We start from the raw sequence: 11,767 nt of genomic DNA, 5'->3' as shown, positions 1-11,767 counted from the left end.
GAGGTGGCCCAAACGGGCCAACACAGAAGCCCCAAAGGTGTCAAGGTGACTGGGGCTGGCTGAGGGCTCTATGCACAGGAAAGCTCCCAAAACCAGGTGTTTGCAACTGTGACCCTTGGAAACCACCACCACTGGGATGTCAAATGTTCAGGCATCAGATTATTTTTGCTTTTCTTTGCCTTTCAGCAATCTCTCCTCTGTTTTCATGTGGTTTCTGCTATCCTGGATCTCACCCTGCTTGTTGATCCCCTCTGAAAGCACCCTTCCTTTGCAGGGGAGCAAGCTGCAGGCAAAGCACAATCCATAGCAAAAAAACATTGATCAAAAGAACTTTAAGATGCACTGAAAGCCTCAATCCCTGCAGATGTGTAAATGCAGCAGGGTGACTGACTCTGGGTCAGGCAGCTGGAGCAGAAGGGACTGAGTTTATCACATCCTGCTGCCTTGCCACAGACATCTAAACACACTGGCTGCCAGACCGCAGCCTGAGGAGCGACTTGTCCCACCAGCACAAAGCCACAGGCTGGGAGCGAGGTTTATACATAAAAACAAAGCACAAAGCTGACTGGGGGGAAAAAAAAAAAAAAAGAAAACAACATTCAGTTTCCAGTTCTGCCCTTTTCCCTCAGCTACTGGGGGAAACCAGCCCCAAAAATTTAACAGGCAAGTCACAGAGCACGGCCCAAAAAACACAGGCAGCTCTGCAACAGCCCAGCGGACGCTCCGTCCTCCAGCACGAGCAGCGCTGGGCTTGAGTCTTCCCGTGCATTTGAACAAAATGCCTTTTTTGTTCCATTTTTTGGTTGGTGGTTTGGGATTTTTGCTACGTGATTATCAAGTCTCTAACATTCAGACTAAGGAGTAAATATGCACCCAAAAAAAAAAAAAAAAAAACCACCAACACCAAGAGCCCTGTGTGTGGAGAAGACGTTGTTTTTTGACAAGACAGACCTGGCCACCAAGCAGGAAGGTTGATCTCCAGCATCATGTTGAGCAGAAGCAAAGACCAAATTCATGAGAAAGGGCCAATACGGACAGATTAAAGCAAGACTTGAGAACGAACATTTAAGCAAAAAACATTTTATTATAAGAATAACTTAAAACCAACTATGGCTTCAAGCTACCTTCCCCCCTTATCCCAGCAGAGGCTGGTGCTTGGCCTCTGCTTTTCAAGGAGACAGGTCTTTGCAAGCAGGATAACCACCCAAAGAAACAGCAATATTCTCATGTCAGCAATACAGAGTCAAAGCAAGCGGCCTAGGAAGGAGCTCCAGCTAGAGTTCAAAAGCATGACAAACATGTTCCAACAATAATCTGTCTGCAGGAAATAGTAGAATATAACACACTTCATAAATATAACCCTCCCCACCTCCTGCACGGATAGTAGAAGAGCCACTAGGTTCACATGGCAAGAAATGCAAGGCCCAGCTCCACCACGAGCACAGGTCCTGGAGGAAGGGTGCTCTTGCTCTTCCCAATGCTACTAACACTTGGCAACGCTACAGGGAGGCAGAGAATGCCCCAGACAGAAAGGAAAAGAACACAACATGAAGCATCAAACCAGAGGAGAGGAGCCTGCAAAGGACAAAAAGGGTCTATCAGGAGCCAGCTACTCCGTCCTACCCTAAAACAAAAGGGGAAGCAACAAAAACAAAGGCAAAATTTCAATGCCAGAGGACCTCGCAATGCACAGCGTGGAGAGCAATCCTCCTCACGTAGGTGCTGCTCAGAAGTGACACCCCATCAGAGCACGAAGCTGTCTGTGGCTGCTGGGCAGGGCAACTGTGTTTTAAGGCTGTTCAGGAAGGGGAAGCTGAACGCCCAGTGCAGCACCAGGGTCTTGTCTCCCACCTGACCAACACCAAAGCTGCTGGCCAAGATCTCCCTGTAGAGAGATCTACACAGGGAAGTAGAGAGTAGAGAGACCAACACAGGGAAGGAGGAGAGCAAACGTCCCTCGGCCAGTTCCGAAGCGTGCTGAATCAGAGCCCTCCAACGCGCCAAGCCTCCGAGCAGCCTCCTGAGCCACTGAGACAGCAACAGGACAGGTATTCCATCAACCTTCCCTGCACACAGCAGCTACTTTGGCTTTAAACACCACAGACAAATGAGAGAGAACTGGGAAAATCTCACATTTCCTTCCTGTCTTCATTGAGCATCTTCCTCAGGAGGAGGATTCACACTAATGTGCTAGCAGCTCCTTGACTTTCCCTCTCACTTTACCACAACTGCTGACTAATTACACACAAAAAAACCCGATCTTACTGCAGTCACTGGAGCGGGAGACAGGCAGGGGAATGCACAGCAAACGCCTGTCATACCAGATTCTCACACGGAATGTAGGTATGAATCTAAAACTGTGCCCACCTCATAGTTTCAAGCTAAGACTACTATAACTCTGCCACTTGCACTGTGCTTACATGTCTGTGGGAGAAGAGCCTCAAGTATGGGAAGGAGCAGCAGAGTGAAACAAGTTTTCAGGGTACAGCCTTCAGTTAAAGAAAAACTCCCAAGAACTGTCCAACAGTGGAAATCACCTAAAGACAGGAACACTGCAGCTGGACACAGGCAGCGCACACACAAAGCAGCCAGCCTGGTTTTGGCATTTAAAAGACCACTCCAGTCCCACAGAAATGGGACTGCACCAGTTTGGAAGAACGGGAAGGTAGGAGACACAGAGGAAAACAGCTTTTCTAATCTCCTCAACTATTGAGAGAGTCTGTGCACTTTGTCAGGGCAGCACAGGTGATGGACGTGGTGCTGCCAAGCAGCGAGAGGCTGGGGAAGGAAGTCCAAATCAGGAGGTGATCAGTAGCTCCCAGAGGCAACAGGGCTGCAATGCTAAACCAAGGCAGAAGACAACACGCAGACTCCAATCTCTACAACTCACCTGGCAGTGCACTCCTTCCTAACTTGCTTGGCAACCGCCAAATGAAAAGCCTAAAGATGAAGGAAACACAGAAGCTCAGAGGGTCAGCACCCCAGAGGAATACAAAGGAAGAGGGAAAAAATGCTGCAGTGTGAAGAGACAGTCAGAGGAAATCACAGCAGCAATTGTGTCATGTTGCTCCCAAGCCCATGAGCAGCAGAGGAAGATACCACAATGTTGATTTCCAGCTTTTTTCTTTCTACAGCAAGATGAGATTTGAGTGCTTCAGGCAATCCTTTTCCTTTCAGTCCCCAAGTGTCCTGCCCCCCCAGCCTCCCCAAGTGTCTCCCTCCAGCCCTGCCCTTCTCTGTTCAGGCAATCTTGGCCAGCCACTTCTCGAGGCCCTCAAAATCCGCATCTCCCTCCTCTCCCTTGCTGCCCCGAGCACTGCACTCCACGAATTCCACTTTCATGGGTAGCTGGGAGAAGTCGAAATCCTTGCCCTTCTTCCCCAGCTGGGCAGGACCGCCGGTGGCTGAGCCATCCAGACTGGTGGGGGCTGCAGAGCGGGTCACTCGTAAGGTGTTGCTGCAGACAGAGAAGGGAAAGGGTCAAGAACTGTGAACCAGGGGCACGTTACTTACACCATGGCTGCCGAGATGTTTTGGACCCGGCTCTGTCAGCAGGATGCCAGCTACACTAAGGATAGAAGGTCCCATGCCTCTGCCCTGTGAGGGGCAGGCACTTTAGCCACTTCTGAACATCCGCAGGAAGGCACAACTGCAGAGAGGTGCAAGAGAGACAGAGAACCACTCAAGGAGAGGGTGCGTAAACAGGTTTGGTTTTGTAATAAACAACAGAAATTCAGGCGATGATGTCTTCTTCTGAATTTCCCCAATATCCCCCTGGCAGACACCAGGAATTACACATGGTTTAGCCCACAGGGCTCAGGATTTGCACTAGTTTTAACAGGTTAACTGGGAAGAGAGAGGCACCCGTGATAGCAGGGATCACGCAGGGGCTCACCCCGCTGCCACCTGAGTGTGCCAAATACCTCTGGGGACTGAGAGGGGGGGTCGAGTCTCCCCGCAGCTCCCATGAGCAATGCCTGCCCCAGCACCTGGCTGCAACGTCACTTCTGCTGCTGCCCTTCTGCTCGCTGCAGCATCTCAACTCCCTGACACGTGTGGATCTCCTCACATATGCTCACCAGGCATCCAAGGCAGAGGCAGCACAGAGAGAAGCAGCAGCACGACAGACACAGAGGCGCTGCAATCTGACTGCCTCTGAGGTCCCAAAAAGCACAAGAAGTCAAGGGGCTGCACCAGGCACAGATGCAAAGAGCAATCTCGCCCGGGTCACTGACTGCCTCAGAGAGCCTCACGGATGGAGTGCTGCATCTCTTTCAGGGATAGAGTGCCTGCTCTCAGTCAACCCCAGCTACTCCTTATTCACAGGAGGGAGCTAAATTAATGGGACACAGGGAAAGAACAACACTGCTCAGAGGTTTGCGTTCAGGTATAAGAGAGCAGATGCTTCCCTGGGTTCTCCACACAAGGACATCCAGGTACGGCAGTGCAGGGAGGAGGATGGCAGCAGTCTGCCTAACAGGGCATGTATATATATAACCTACCTAGAAATCCAACTTCTACAAACAGGTAGCTGGCAAATGCTCAACATCAGAACCACGGAACACTCATTTTCCTGGAGAGCATGAATATGTGGCAACTAATTCCTCCCTTAAAAATGGGAAGGTCGGGTATTCAGCCTGGAAGAGGCACCAGCACAAATAACCCTGCTGCCGTCTACTGGCCAAAGAGATTATAGAATCACAGAATCCCTTGGGTTGGAAAAGATCCTTAAGACCATCGAGCCCAGCGGTAAACCTAACACTGCCAAGTTCACCGTGTGGCAACAAGATGGCCATATCCCACAAACATGGATTTGTCTGGAGAGCAAAGAGCTACACTCCTCCTCCTACCCCCAGGACTGCCTGGCCACTAACTGCAAACCAGCAAACAGAACCCACAGGCGACAGGAAGGCAAAATACACAGTTCTGAGTGCGTAGGGGGAAGGAAAAATCTCTGCTAGATGCTGGTGGTGAAGTTCACCACGGCACAAGAGCTGCACAGGTCTCTCCCAGAGCAGATTTGACCCAACTACAAGAACAGGACTCACAAGCAGAATCTTCATGCACAGAGATGAAATATAGCTTAAAAAAAATAATCTTCAACTTGCCCCCTCCCCAGATGGACTTGCCAGCCACTGACACTGCAGCTCATTCAGCCAGCAGCTTACAACATAGCACACTACAAGCCACTTTCTCCTCCTTCCACTTTCTCTTACAACTTTAAATTAGCAACAGAACACACATCATTTATCTTCCCAGGTTAACATCCTTCCTAGGGGGGAAAACAGAGCCACCACAACGCCTGTCAGCAGACTGGAAAACTAGATGCTCTCTCCCCAGCTCTCAAGCTTTGCTTGCCAAGCCTTTTTGCATCAGAGCAGCCCTGCAAAAAGAACCTGTGCCAGTACAACGAGCAGAGCTACCAAGATCTTCACACCACTCACAGGATGTCTGGCACTTGGAAGCCAACCCTGCCTGTACCTGAGAGGACAGCACCCTGGGCCATGGGAGGGATTGCTTAGCCTAGGGATGGCAGCTTTTAGGAAAGGACTAGGAGTTGTTTCTCCAGCCCACAGCTTCAAGGAGGCAATACACTGCGTCTACTGCTTTTTTGCGTGCTTTAGCAAGGAGCAATCTTCTCTCATCCTGGTTACACCTACACAGATAAAACAGACAGTTCTTCTACAATGAACTTAGATGTGGCTCAGGGGAGCTCACTGAGCACTGAAGTAAGATACAGAAAGGAGAGCAGCTCAGAGGGTTTAAGATCCAATGTCATACTTACAGCTCTTTCTCCAGCTGATGTTGAATAAGTTTTGCTGATTTTGCCATTGTGACATCTAGAGAGAGAAAGGAAAAGGAAATCAGATCTTTGGTTTTGTGTCAGAATTCAGAACCTGGTTCTTCCTTCTAAAGGTACAGTAAGGGCTGCTCATACTGTGCAGTCGTAAGAGTTACCGAACAAAGACGGCTCTGTCTGCACTAGGGTAACGGATGCTGGAGCTTTGGGTTTGCAGGCATAAGTGGCAACAACCCAAAAGTCTCACAGAACGTACAGAATTAATTTCTTCTTGCTGGACAGTAAGTTGCTTCAAACAGAGGATGGGGTTTGATGTCCCACCCACAAGGCCCAGCACTCTCACCCATCCTGGCATTACAGAGCTCAACACAGCGATTTTTAACCTAGGGCACGTGGAGGCACGAAGGCCTCAGGCAGCTCCTCAAGTAGTGCCTGAAAAGTACTAAGAAAACCAAATCCAACACTGCCCAAAAGCTTCAGACTGTTATACAGGGATCCACACCTTCCCTGTAAAAGTTGTAGGGATCTGAAAATCTAGTCCTTTCCAGTAACTGGATGTTCCTGCTAGTCCAATGAAGAGAAAATATATAATTCTGGCAGCTGAACAGCTGTCTGATTTTAACACTCGAGCTACCAAGTGTGTACAGATAGTTCATTATGCTCAAGTTGATCCTGAAGTGATCTTGCCCCTGTACTTGGCACTGGTGAGGCCACACCTCGATTACTGTGTTCAGTTTTGGGCCCCTCCCTCCAAAAAGGCCATTGAATGACTCGAGCGTGTCCAGAGAAGGGCAACGGAGCTGGTGCAGGGTCTGGAGCACAGGTCTGATGGGGAGCGGCTGAGGGAACTGGGGGGGTTTAGTCTGGAGAAGAGGAGGCTGAGGGGAGACCTCATGGCCCTCTACAACTCCCTGAAAGGAGGGTGCAGAGAGGGGGGATGAGTCTCTTTAATCAAGTAATAAGTGATAGGACAAGAGGTAATGGCCTCAGGTTGCGCCAGGAAAGGTTTAGACTGGATATTAGGAAGTATTTCTTTCCAGAAGGGGTAGTTAGACGTTGGAATGGGCTGCCCAGGGAGGTGGTGGAGTCCCCATCCCTGGAGGTGTTCAAGAGATGGGTGGACCCAGCGCTGAGGGATCTGGTGTAGTTGGGATCTGTCAGTGCTGGGTTAACAGTTGGACTAGATGATCTTCAAGGTCCCTTCCAACCTAGATGATTCTGTGATTCTATTTTCTGCTGACTTCAGATTCAGGAAGACATTTCTGCACAAGCAGACAGCCACCTGCCTTACTTAAGCCTATCTAAAAAGCTGTAGCTCTCCCAAGTGGTGCTTCTCTGCAAAACTATTAGACATACCTGACCTAAAAATTCTTCTGGTAGCTGCTAGAAATGTTCCTGCTGAGTAGTCAAAGTTTAAAACTAAGTTCCAGCCTCTGTTTTGCTGAAATCCCAACTCCTAAGAAATTCAACATCCCTGGCATGAAGCCCTGTCACTCAAGAACTGAATTCGATGTCCAGCCCACGAGGCAGCACACAATACCTTGCTTATTGCAAGCGATCAGCAGTGCGGGTGCGTTTTTGAGCACAGTGCTATCGACCAGGACCTGGTACAGGAACTCTGCCACATCCTTTACCTCCCGCTGGAAGGCCACGCTGTCCACCACAAACACGATGGCTCTAGAGGAAAAGAGGGAAAAACACATGCTGGACCTGAGGCTCTGCAACCACCTTCCCCTGCAAGTATTCCAGCGTGGGCTAACACATTCGCTTCCACATCGGATCTCATACAACCCAAGAGCATGCACTGGCTGAAATACACCCCATGTATCTGCCCCAGCGTTCAGCCCCAGCAGGAAATCTTTCCCTTGCTGCCCCACAGATATACCACATTCCCTAACCATGTCCACTGCAGTTGCTTTGCCTCCTGATGCACTATAAGCACAGGTAAGAGGGAAAGCAGAACAATAACTAACCCCCACTACCCCACCCCACCCACCACAGAGAGTGAATCCAGCCCAGCTCACAGCATCCTCAGCACCATCATCCCCATCCAAAACATCACCTGCCCCCTCCTCCCCTGCCAACGACTTCCAAGTTACCTGGCTGCAGCCTTGAACCTCTCCAAGAACTGAAGCCGCAAACTCTCATGGCCCGGAAGGTCGATTAAGGTCACGTTAGCGCTCTGGGAACAGAAGCAAGAAGGTTTCAGCAACACCTAATCTAGGGGTAACTGTGATCACAGACCAGGGAAAACCAGTTTGATAGTGGATTCCAGTTAGCCTGGTGTTGAGGCAGCAGCGGGCAAGTGAATCCCCATAGCGGGCAGAAGCACGTAACCCTCCCCGAGGTGCAGTCTCTCCACCAGCCCAAACAATTCTGACAGGCAAAAGAAACACTGAGGAACAACGTTCATGGCCAGGGCTCAGTAAGGAGGGCACCAACACCAGCAAACCACCCACCAGAGCTGAGAGAACAGAGCATGACCGCAGACAAAAGGGAACGTTCAGTCTGTTTCTCATCCACAGTGCCCCTGCTACAGCTACCACACGCACAGTGCGAGTGACAAAGCCTCACCAGTCACCCCTCTCAGCACACCAGCAGATTTACCTGTCCCTGATAGCAGGTAGATCTCTGCACAGCAAAACCATCAACTCCTGTCCTGCAAACTCCTGGTACTGAACACTAATCCTACAGTCCCTGAATCAAGTTATCTGTTCACACACAGAACCCACCCAACTGCAAGTCGTCTACCTCAGTACACATAACTCTGCTGGGAATAACATAAAAATGCCCTTACATGAGACTTTTTTAATTGAAAGCTACAAACCTTTCCCTTTCTACAGGTTGCTAGCCAGAGAAAGCAGTGACATGGAAGAGCACGAATGCCTCTCACAAGCTCCTGACGGAGAAGTGGTCAAGTAGGGCCACGTCACCGTTCTCAAGATAATGGTCACTGCTCTCAAGAGGGGACAGAACACTACACAAGACCCTATCTACTCATTGGTCTTGGATTTTAACAGAAACCTTGTCTACAATTTAAAAAAAGCAACAGTCTGCACTGTGGCATTCCATTGCCTCTCCTCCTCCAAATACCTCCTGTCTGCTCAATCTTACAGACATACAAAAAAAAAAGCCCTGCACTTCCCTTTACTAAGTTTTTAACCTCTTATCATCACCACTGTTACTGAAGATTGCTATAGAGAAGCCACAAAAAATCCTCTACTTTTACAATTCACCAGCATGTAACGTGCTGCCAGCTTGCTGCTTTCACTGCCACGTGTGCACCTAGCACGAGAAAGAAAAGTTTTCTGAAACTAAAGAGATCGCCATCAACTGAAAATAACTAAGTCTGTGGCAGCCCAGGACCTGAAAGTAACCATAACCCTTTTTGAGACCATATGAAGACTCTTTTTAAGCCTGCTAAAGCTTTTAAATTCAGGTCTTCTTGGGACACACAGAAATTACTGTCAAGCAAATAAACCAAACACAAGACAACCACGTTCCCTCACAAATCTCCCTCCTGCTCTGAACCACGCCACTGTCCTCACAGTGCCGTGTGTTTTACTCTGCTTGTAAAAGCAGCTCCTTTTCCTCTTCTGTAGAAAAAAAATTCCACATGCTACCTGCCTTTCAAAACGTGATACAGACACGTAGCTTTCAGTCAAACAGGTTTCACACTTTGACAAGCAAAGAAAAAAGAACCTGCGGACATGACGAGTCACTAAGACCTCCTCGTATTTTCCTACTTTCTCAGCGTGTATTGCCTAAAATAATCCTATCCTACACTCAGGCCAAAGTGGGACTGATTCCAAGCTGGGAAGGCTGAGCAGCACAAAAAGCGTGAAGCCAGGTTTAGCACAGGGAGCAGAAAAACAAAGGCACCAGCTGGCTGCAGGAACCACGCACAAGTTACAGCCAAAAACCTGCCCGCTCACCTTGTCGTTGCTGACTCTGTAAACTGCAGAGCTGTCAGTTATCGAAGTCTGGGTATCACGGTATTTGCCTGTCAACAGCTGTGGAAAAAAAGTCATTTTCAGAAAAAGGAGGCTGGAGGAACACTGGCATTGTTTTTCACCCACTCAGAAACTGAAATGATCCTTAAGAGGGAACAGACTTCAGCTATCTGATTTCAATTTACACGCATGAAACAATTTCAGGGTTTTTTTTCCCCAAAGAATTTAAAAAACACTCATTAAGAAAAAAAAAATCTATTTACATACTGAATCTCCACATTGCTAAAACAAGAAGGGAGAGAGTGTGCCTGCAAATCCTTCAGAGCACCTTCCCCTCCGTACGAGAGGAGGCCAGGTGGCTGGAGCTGGGCAGCTCCCGGCCTGGGGCTCCTTTTGATTCGTGGAAAAAAGACTCTACAACTCGAAATAGAGTTATAAAGCAGGTATGTTTTACTCTGGCCGGGGTGCAAGGGGATTTCTCCACAAAGCTTGCACACCAACAGCACTTTTTACCAAAAACTTATCGAGTCTGGATATACATATTTATTGATTACATAACACAAATATCCACATGCATGAGTGAGGCTGGGTTAGCTCTAGAGGCTGGTGTCAGCAGTTTATGTTCTCTTTGCACCTCTGCATTGCCTCCTGGGGGGTGTCTTCAGGAGGAAGGCTCATAGTCTTTCTCACCTTGTTTTTCCCTCGGAGCATGCACAGATTCTCTTAGCCAATTTCTTGAATAACAAAAAATATTTTTCAGCCAGTTTACTCATCCTGTCTTATTTAAGGGAACCAATGAAACTTCTACAATCTGTATATGGCTATCTTTACTCATTACTGAGGTCCAACTAGTTAGAGCACACCTGTTCCTCAAGGACAAAAACATGATATTTTGCTGAACACTGCACTTCTTGGTAGATTTTCACAGTAAACTGCTTTGTTTTGATGAACACAGCAGTCCTTGGTAAAATTCCACAGAACAGTCTGGGCAAGCAGGATTCTTAGCAATATTAAAAAATACTATAAGTAATACTATAACTTGCTATAAGTTAGGAAATAAGTTGCTAAGCAGTTTTCTATAAGTAAATAAGTCTTAAAACAAGTAATCATTTCTCCGTATCACTTTCGCCGCCGCTACGAGCCGCCCCCCACCCCGCCCGGCCGCGGCTCCCCGCTCACCCTGGCGAAGAGCAGCGTCTTCCCCGCGTCGCAGAGGCCCAGCAGCAGCACGGCCTGCCGGCTGCTCCTCCTGCCCTGCACGAACCTCCAGATCACTGCGGGAGAGAGGAGGGAGCGCTGAGCCCGCCGCGGGCCGCACCGGCGCCCCCTCAGCGAGAGCGGCCTGCGGGCCGCTGCTCCCCGGCAGGCCCCAGGGCGCGACCGGGGGTGGGGGAAGCCGGGGCGGGGGTTTCTCCACGGGGCCGCGACTCACGGAGCGTGATGGCGACGGCGAGCAGCGCCAGGAGGACGGAGAGCACGGCGGGGTCGGGCGCCCGCAGCTCCCGCCGCAGCGCCTCCAGGTGCGGCTCCAACCTGCCCGCCATGGCTGCCCGCGCGCACACGTCACCGCACCCCGCTTCCGGCCCCGCGGCCTGCCGGGAAGGGCGGGCGGTGCGCGCAAGGGCTGCCGGGGGCGCGCGGGGGCTCATGGGAGTTGTAGTTCGGGGCCGTGCCCCGCGGTGCTGAGGGCGGGGAGGACGGGCCCGGGGTGGGGGAGCGCCGGCCTTGGCCGCCCGGGCGGGGTCAGTGCACGGCCGCGGGTGGCTGCAGGGGCCTGAGAGCCCTGGAGGTCCAGGAGGGGATTGATCCTTCCCAGCTCAGCACCGGGCCCTTGGTTTGAGATGCCTTGAGGTGTTTGGCCACGTCTAGGTGCTGCGGCTGGTTTTGGGCCCTCCGAATCAAGCAAGACATCTGTGAACGATAGCGAGCTGAAACAAAGAAATCGGTTCAACAGTCAGAGAGGGACCTGGGGGGGTTGATTGCCAGCCGGCTGAACATGAGCCAGCAGTGTGCC

At 50.2% G+C, this 11,767-nt stretch overlaps 1 protein-coding gene across 1 annotated transcript; it reads right to left on the bottom strand.

Annotated features, from left to right (window-relative positions):
- Nucleotides 1-1,064: 1,064 nt before the first annotated feature.
- On the bottom strand, nt 1,065-11,338 carry SRPRB (SRP receptor subunit beta). The gene is made up of 7 exons (XM_074833415.1): nt 11,186-11,338; nt 10,933-11,027; nt 9,736-9,813; nt 7,900-7,982; nt 7,341-7,477; nt 5,786-5,840; nt 1,065-3,457 (listed from the first exon to the last, which is right to left on the bottom strand). The coding sequence occupies exons 1-7, from the start codon at nt 11,295-11,297 to the stop codon at nt 3,241-3,243; spliced, it is 777 nt and encodes a 258-aa protein (XP_074689516.1). The 5' UTR covers nt 11,298-11,338; the 3' UTR covers nt 1,065-3,240.
- Between the last annotated feature and the right edge of the window lie 429 nt (nt 11,339-11,767).

This window comes from Strix aluco, chromosome 9 (assembly GCF_031877795.1).
Source record: "Strix aluco isolate bStrAlu1 chromosome 9, bStrAlu1.hap1, whole genome shotgun sequence".
Classification (NCBI taxonomy): domain Eukaryota; kingdom Metazoa; phylum Chordata; class Aves; order Strigiformes; family Strigidae; genus Strix; species Strix aluco.
Note: the sequence above shows the minus strand (reverse complement) of the source record. Positions and strands in the feature narration are given on the sequence as shown.

Bases quoted from the DNA above. Each gene is read 5' to 3' on its own strand.
- SRPRB (XM_074833415.1), bottom strand. From the start codon at position 11,297: ATGGCGGGCAGGTTGGAGCCGCACCTGGAGGCGCTGCGGCGGGAGCTG. The intron at 7,478-7,899 runs GTAACTTGGAAG...CTTTTCCTCTAG, and splicing joins AGGTTCAAGGCTGCAGCCAG to AGCCATCGTGTTTGTGGTGG. The intron at 5,841-7,340 runs GTATTGTGTGCT...TTCTCTCTCTAG, and splicing joins GATCGCTTGCAATAAGCAAG to ATGTCACAATGGCAAAATCA.